The following is an 8,865-nucleotide window of genomic DNA, read 5'->3' as shown; positions in this document are numbered from 1 at the left end:
CGGTGGATGCCACGTGTCGGTCACCCTTGATGAAAGCACTTCCATGACGCGCGATTTATCGTCATGGAAGTGGACACTTCCGTGATGATAATGTTGATAATGTCATGGAACACTTCTACGACAGCACATGTATTACTATCTTGATTCTATCATAAAATCGTCATGGATGTACATGCATGACAAAAAACGTGACCTACTATGACAAACACGTATCATCACGGAAGTGTCTTTTTTTGTAGTGTAAACCTAGCTCAGATGCCACTGTTGGGAAACGTTGCATGGAAAACAAAACAAAAAATCTACGCACACGCAAGATCTATCCATGGAGATGCATAGCAACGAGAAGGGAGAGTGTGTCTACGTACCTTCATAGACCGTAAGTAGAAGTATTTAATAACGTTGTTGGTGTAGTCTAACTTCTTCGCGGTCCAACCAATCGAGTACCAAACGTACGACACCTCCACGTTTAGCTCGGTGACGTCCTCCGCCTTCTTGATCCAGCAAGACGACGAGTTAGTGGATGAGCTCCGGCAGCACAATGGCGTGGTGACGGTGATGGTGAAGTTATCTCCACAGGGTTTCGCCTAAGCACTACGAAAATATGACCGTGTTGTAAACGGTGGAGGGGGCTGCCTTACAGGGCTAACACAATGATGTGTTGTGATAGGCGCCCCCTTCCCACATATATATATATATATATATATAGGTTTTTTTGAGACAAGCATATATATAGGTGGGAGGGACATGGTAGAGGCCAAGGGGCGCCCCAAGTAGGTCCGAATCCTACTTGGGCTCCTGCCCTTAGCGCCGTCCCCCTGCCATATTTGTCGGAGTGGGGAAGGAAAGAGGGAAGAGGGAAGGAAGGGGGAGGACAAATCCCCCCTTTCCTTTACCCCACTTGGGCAGCTGCCATGGGGTGTGCGCCAGCCCCTTGTGGGCTGGTGTGCTCCTCTCTAAAGGCCCAATAGGCCCACTATCCTCCGGGGGTTGTCCGGTACCCCCTCTTGTACTCCGATGACTACCCGGTACACTCCGAAACACTTCCGGTGTCCGAATACCATTGCCCTATATATCAATCTTTATCTCTCGACCATTTCGAGACTCCTCGTCATGTCCGTGATCTCATCCGGGACTCCTAACAACATTCGCTCACCAAATCATATGACTCATATAACACTACATCGTCAACGAACGGTAAGCGTGCGGACCCTACGGGTTCGAGAACTATGTAGACATGACCGAGACACCTCTCTGGTTAATAACCAATAGCAGAACCCGGATGCCCATATTGGTTCCTACATATTCTACGAAGATCTTTATCGGTCGAACCGTTATGACAACATATGTAATTCCCTTTGTCCATCGGTATGTTACTTTCCCAAGATTCGATCATCGATATTTTCATACCTAGTTCAATCTCGTTATTGGCAAGTCTTTTTACTCGTTCCATAATACATCATCTTGCAACTAACTCATTACTCACTTTTCTTGCAAGGCTTCTTATGATGTGTATTGCTGAGAGGGCCCAGAGATATCTCTCCGATACTCAGAGTGACAAATCCTAATCTCGATCTATGCCAACTCAAGAAACACCTTCGGAGATACCTGTAAAGCATCTTTATGATCACCCAGTAACATTGTGACGTTTGATGTCACACAAGGTATTCCTCCGGTATCCGAGAGTTGCAAAATCTCATAGTCGAAGGAATATGTGTTTGACATTAAGAAAGCAATAGCAATAAACTGAACGATCATTATGCTAAGCTAACGGATTGGCCTTGTCCATCACATCATTCTCCTAATGATGTGATCCCGTTACCAAATGACAACACAAGTCTATGGTTAGGAAACCTTAGCCATCTTTGATCAACGAGCTAGTCTAGTAGAGGCTTACTTGGGACACGGTATTTGTTTAAGTATTCACACATGTATTTAATTTTCCGATCAATACAACTCTAGCATGAATAATAAACCTTTATCATGAATAAGGAAATATAAAATAACAACTTTATTATTGCCTCTAGCAGTGCCGGGCAGACAAAATCCGGGGACTTGTGCGAAACTAAAGAATGGGGCTCTATCTCACTAAAAAATGAACTAAGGAGCAATTATAATGTATATATATGAAGCAGAATTTTTTTATAATGTACATAATATAATGTCTTACATAACAATTGCACGTATAAAAATCATACCTATTAAACTCCCGGTTGCTATTTATTTGAAAAGCTTCATTCTTTTAGTATTCTTTGAAATGAAATCTTCAATGATATCCTCGTAATCAATCTTCTCCAACACTTCACTCTCAAGTGCTATTGTGGCCAAATCATTGAGTCTTTGTCGTGTCATAGTAGTATGCATATAGGACTTCAATAGCTTCAACTTAGAAAAACTTCTTTCTGCCGATGCAACTGTCACAAGAATGGTCAACAGAACTCTATATGCAATACTTTCATTGGGAAAACAGTCATGCCGCTCTAATGAAGACACGAAGTAACGATCCCTGCAAAAAATTAATTCAGAAATTAGGAATTATCAGTAGGAACCGAAGTTAATCGGAAAAAAGACTCGCTAAGCACCTGGAGGCTGGAGTCGGTCACGGATCGATCCGACGAAACAACGAGCCAACGAGTATGAAATATGGGAGTGGAAGTCACGAACAAGGCCCGACGAGGCGATCGAGAATTCGAGACGATCCCGATTCCCGATTGTAGCCTGTAGCATAGCACAAAGATCTCATTTTTCTTTACGGACGATCTGTTTCCAACTTACGATCGTTTTCTAGGAACGATATGTTTTTCCATCTTACTCACGATCTGTAGTCTCTAGGGTAGCGTAGCGTAGCGCTCGATGGCCTCAAGACATAACCACATAGGCCCAGCTCAATCGCCTCGTGGCCCAGTGCGACCTTGATCTGGATTTTTTAAAAAAAAATACTAGGCCTACATATAAAATTTGGGGCCCCTCAAAATTATGGGCCCTGTGCGGGCCGCACATTTGGCACAACAGTGGGCCCGGCCCTGGCCTCTAGGCCATATTTCCTTCACATTTGTCCCTGCTAGTTATCTCTTTTTACTTCGGTTAGGAAACGGATACGGGAGCCAATGATCGAACTGTAATCATTAAATTCAGACCACTGGAGTCTACCAGGCATGGGCTAAAGGGGAAAACAATTGGGTTATGTGGTTCAACTGACACTGGGTCAAACAATCCCCGACTAGTGTTCGGATTCCCGCAAAGCCCGGCCCCTCCCCCCCCCCCCTCCCCAAAAAATTTTTGGTGTTGGTTTGCGCTATGTGGTTCGGACGAGTCCGCGACGTTTGAGTAATCGCGTTGGATGACAAAAAGTGTCCAAACAACATTGTTTGGATCTTTACGTGGCTTTTGAGGTGGGAAAGACCCTTTGGAACATGATGGTAATTACACCTGATAACTGATTTTATTTTAAAAAATACTTTAGAAAAAGGCAAAACGTTTCAAAACTTCTTCTCGACAAACTTGAGTTGTTGTTTCTATCGTACAAAAATATTGTGTAACGAAATATTTTCTGACAAAAATGACAAATTGCCCAGGACATATAGCTTGAACACTACCTCGTATATAGTGACAAATTTGTTTTTTCATCCACGACAACATGAAAGTCCTTTCTTCATGAAAGATTACAATAAATCTACTTTGTTCGCAAAAAAATTCAGATTTTTTTTGAATTTCTTACAAACTACTATCTAAAAGAAAAATCAGGTGTAATTACACCAGATAGTCAAACGTTCCCGTCCCTTTTAAGGTGCGGTTTGGACATGCCCTTAGTTTAGTGTATCAAACAAACAGCCAGCATTTCCTTGGTACTGAGGAGTTCCAATGAAATCCCCGATAATACTCAAAATGTTTCAAAAATACTGATCGGCTGCAAAAGAGTGTTGTGGCAAGGCTATTTCTTTGCTCCATACATTTCTTATCGTTTTTTTGTGCGATTGTATCTGTTTCTTTGTTGTTGAGGATATCCTCTGCTTTTCTCACTCTCTCGTGTTGTAGTGGGACAGTGACACCCTCGTCATCTCCCGTCCGGATGTATTTAGTGTTGGTTATTCTGTGAGTTGGAATTTAACTAGTGATTGTTCGGCCCTGGAAAAAGTAAAAAGTTCTACCATTCGTTGAGCATGTATTTCCTAGCAAGCCTTCTAATCCCATATTGGCATATTATCTTCTAGGTTTTGTCCGGCTCGGTTGGTGCAGCTTACACGAGCCCCTGTTCCCTTTAGGCCAGTTGCGGTGTCGCTTTGCTAGCAGGAGGTGGCCCCTGGTCCGATTGTCACATCGCTATCCTAATGTGTTGTCCAGCTCTCGAATTCACTACGTGGCTCCGACCAAAATGTGCCATTGTTTTAATACGACTGTGTGGCTGCCACAGCCCACTGAATCACTGAGCTGGGACCAGGGATATGCTGAAGACACGTCAGGGAAGCGACCGTGAGCTGACCTGCGGTTAACCTCAGCCGTCAGATCAAAAGCCGATGGCTCGGATCTCCTTGTACAGTGGTATAATGAACAATGATTGTTTTGGCAACTGTCCATGCAGTAGTTTCCCCTCTCTTTTTTTCGGCCAAAAGTTGCTTCTCACTTTGGCACAAGCACAACCGTTTCCACCTACCGGCCCCGCCTCACCAGCTTATTCACGTGACGATGCTAATTTCGGCGCTGCCCCGGTGTACCCGGACGGACGATTTACTCACACCTGAACACTTTGTCGGGGCAATTCATTAGGGCGATGTACTGTCAGAATAGTACTTTAAATATTTTACCTTGGTTCATTTAAAAAAATACATGGTTGAAAAATGTTCTCATTTTACCTTGGCTTTCGATTTTTAATATTTCATATCTTTTGAACTAAAGAGTCCAAATTAAGTTGTATTTGTATATTCATGTTTCTGATGATGAGGGGTTCCAATATAAGTCTCAACTTCTGAAATTTGATGTGAGCGACCCACAAAATCATAAGTTTCAGGACCTGCGATCGACAAAATCATAAATTTTGAAACTGAGCGCAGCTCAAATTGTTAGGTTCCTTGTGGTGAAACTAGTCCCGGTTCACCAGGGTTTAAGCCCTATACTTAACACTGGTGTATGTGATTTTCCGAAATTATTTTAGACTTTGCGACGATGTTTGTTTAGTGGGATAACGTTTCCTTCGACTACGAGGAGGCGCCTGTTGTCAATCTTAAAATATTGTGTCGGCTCAGTATCTTAAAGATGTTCATAGAGGTACGGTGTTCATGTGTGCATTCATAAGGATGGGTGTATATGCGTGTATGTAGGCATCTGCGATTGTGTGGTGCTAAAAAGACAAAAATAAAATAAAATTGTTCTGTCCTTATGTGGGATCCAAATATTTTGCGGTTCGCGAGGCAATCAATAAACCGACATAGTTGGGCAGGTGCATACCCCCGTATGCGTGCTGCTGCGAGTTTTCGGAGCTGCCAAATTGTACCAACACATCTGTGCTTTGCACAAAAAGATATCTGTGAAAACATGACAACCATAAGGTTTTCTGTTCTCACATCTTGCGCCCCATAAATTTTTTTTACGGGCTGAAACTTGGTTCACAACCTTATCTACTCCATGGTTCTTAGAAAAAAGAAACCGAGGAGTGCAAAATAGCGAGACACTATAGTTCCGGTTGCTTGGATGCTCTATCCAGATTCACATCCCCCCCCCCCCCCCCCCCCTCCCCTTCTCATTCTTTTATGTAAGGTGTATTATTTTTTGGCACGGTGATCAAGATACAGAACTATAGGGAAATTAGGACCAAGTTACCTTGGCTAATTCTTTGTTTAGCGGCAGGGAAATCAATTAGGCCGGGAAAGAAAAATATACACATAATCCGGAGAGTGATACTTTAATTTTCTCGAGAGATATATGCAATAAGGAGAGAGAGATACATTCCTTTTTTCTGTAGGGCTAAAAACAAAATTACAAGGAATTTGACGAAATGCATCTTACATTGAGGAATTTTATCAAAAAAAAATACAACATATATAAAGGAACGGGGGAGTATAATACTAGAGAGACTACACAATTCTTCACACAAAAAGGCTATAAACACATGTCTTTATCCATATTCATGTAATGGGTAGAACTCGTATTTAGAAGTTTGAGGGCACTTTCGCATTTATGCGCTGCCGCTGTGTGCCCACAATTTATTTGTGAATTTTAAATTATAACTAGTACTTTATTAAGTCAAATGAGGTCATTGATACATAACTAGAACAAACACAATGTATTATTTCTTGGTGTTATCTCCATCAACTGGTATTTGGATGACTATCATAGTATTTCTGAGTAATCAATAGAGAATATATGACAAGAAAAATCTAAAAAAAATCTTGCGAGTTACTTGAGACTTAAAATTTGGTTATGTGCATCGCAATAATACAAAAGTCGGTGGTTGTTCCCACCTTTTCAAATAAAATGTTTCTCTTTCCTTCTATCTTCAAATTTAAATAATTGTATGCCATTTCTAAGAGAAATTGACTTAATAACCCCTTTTTTGGTAATACGCTAGTGAATTTTCTAAGAGAAAATCGACTTAACCCCTTTGTACTTGCTTTGAGCAAAATAAACTTGAGAGGGTAACAGCCTAATAGTTACAGTGCTACAAATAATATTGCATGTTTAAACTTCGAGCTGGATAATGATCATGATAAACAAGAAATTTCAGAAAATGGACATAAATATTTATAGCTATAAAAATCATTTGAGGCTGTTACATATGCAAGCACGTGTTTCTTGCAAGCCCCAGTTTATCGTGTTGTGGTCAGCAAGCAAATCTACAGCATAGTTGATGGCTATGGATGATGGCTACTAGAGATCTTTTTGGTTTCAAGTGGTCATATTTAATTATCAAGGGCTTATCCTTCCCTCTTGCAATCTTTTTTCCAATGTTGCTTTCCAGTGGTGGGGCGCCTGTGGATAGCTCTATCTGTAAAATGCATGTGAGATATTCGGGTTGAAAGGAACAAGGCTGTCAGCTATAACGGACGAAAGGGAGAGAACTTCAAAAGGTGGTACCAGCCGGTGCATGTGTCTGCTCAGATAAGACTAAATATACGACGCGATCCAAATCTGAAGCGCAAACTACTGCAATTGTAAGTAAAAGCTACGTAGAATAGAATATCCTCTCTTAATAGGAAAACATAAATATGGATTATTTCTCAGTATGTGACCGAACCTAGGACACAAGCATGCTCCTAGTAGCATCCTAGAGAATCCGTTGCATCTTGATCTTAACTAGTCCCGCTTGTCTAAAGTCATTAATCTTAGCTGTCATATGTAATGCCCACAAAATGGTCCCCTGGCTATACTTCGCCATCCCTATGTGTTGTCGACTTAAGCTAGGTTATTGGTTTATTATAATATTATTTATATAGGAACATGGTGGAACAAACTTTATGTATGTCCAATGGGAAAACATGAATATCGATCCATTCTTAGTATGAACATAGGACACAATGATGAGAATCCGTCAGAATCTTTATCTTTATTTGACCCCCTTGTCTTATTTCGTCCGTCCTAGATGCCATATGTAATGTCCACAAAATGGTTTGTGGCTATATTCGCGTTTCCTATGTATTGTCGAATTAAGCTAGGTTAGATCTCTTATTCAAAAAACTGAATTGGTAGTGTCGCTAGATTATTGCATATGTAGGATTGTTCCCACCAACCCTACATTAGAGCATCTCCAACAGCCGCGCAACGCGCCGCGCGTTAAAAGTCACGATACAGCGCCGGGTTAGCCAGCTTTTGCGTGCAGCGGTGCGCTGGCTCCAGCGGCCGCCGCAAATTAAATCGCCCACGCCGCTCCAGCAGGCGCGCTATATTTCAGTTTTTTCTACTACATATTTGGTTTCGTAGATAGTTCTCCTACTACATATCTGGTTTCGTAGATAGTTCTCCTACTACTACTCGTCCGACTCGGACTCTGTCTCAGTGATGTCCTCCTCCGACGTCGGAGCGTAGGCGTCAAGGAACCGCTCGTCGTCGGAGTTCCAGGAGGACGCATCTCCTAGCGCTTGGTTGTATTTAGCGACCGCCTTCCGCGTTCGCTTGTCCTCGCGATAGTCGGCTCGCTCCTCTCTCCTCTTCGCCCTCCTCGCCCTCCTCTGGGCGAAGAACTGTTCCTCGTTGGTGTCTTCTGGGAAGCGATGACTCCAGAGCACCATGGCTTGCTCGTCCATCTCGGCCAGCCTGAGACGATGCTCCCGCCTCCGATGCTTGCGATGATCCTGGTCAGTGAGAAGCCGCGGGAAAGGCGCCAACTCCTGTGCGCGCTCCCGCGTCACCACGTCGGCGAAGTTCATGTCCTGACGGGACCGCAGGAGGCGCCACGCCACATCGTCGTACGCGCGGGCGCCCTCCAGGGCGGTGTCGAAAGTTCCGAGACGGAGCCGCATGCCGCCGCCCGACCGAATCTCGGCGGAGTAGGTGCCGGACGGACGCACGCGGACGCCGCGGTAGCCCGTACCTCCTCGGCGCCGAGGCGGCATCGTGGCGCGGTGGTGGCGTGTCGGCGGCAGAGCACGGCAGGGGGCGATGGAGTGACGGAGAGAGCGGCAAAGGGCGATGGAGAGAGCGGCGGAGGCGCTGCAATTTATAGGCGCGCCGGACGCGGCGCGCCAAATATAGCGCGCGAGCGGCCGCCTTTTCCCGCGTGCACGCAATCGTTTCCCGAGCGCGCTAGTTTTGCGCCACCGCTGGAGCGCGCGTAAACGTCCCGCGCGCGTGCGTCTTTTGGCGCGGCTGTTGGAGATGCTCTTATGACCGCGAGGTCTTACAGACAATTTTTCGCCCAAGCGCATGCAATTTAGACCG

The 8,865-nt window shown here is 44.0% G+C and overlaps 1 protein-coding gene across 1 annotated transcript; it reads right to left on the bottom strand.

The window, feature by feature from the left end:
- Positions 1 to 6,905: 6,905 nt before the first annotated feature.
- On the bottom strand, positions 6,906 to 8,540 carry LOC147971710 (uncharacterized). The gene is made up of 3 exons (XM_087524086.1): positions 8,088 to 8,540; positions 7,969 to 8,056; positions 6,906 to 6,976 (listed from the first exon to the last, which is right to left on the bottom strand). Exons 1-3 carry the CDS (start codon positions 8,538 to 8,540, stop codon positions 6,906 to 6,908), a joined length of 612 nt encoding a protein of 203 aa, XP_087380212.1.
- Positions 8,541 to 8,865: the final 325 nt, after the last annotated feature.

This window comes from Triticum urartu, chromosome 5A (assembly GCF_056163025.1).
Source record: "Triticum urartu cultivar PI428250 chromosome 5A, HENAU_Tu73, whole genome shotgun sequence".
NCBI lineage: Eukaryota > Viridiplantae > Streptophyta > Magnoliopsida > Poales > Poaceae > Triticum > Triticum urartu.
Note: the sequence above shows the minus strand (reverse complement) of the source record. Positions and strands in the feature narration are given on the sequence as shown.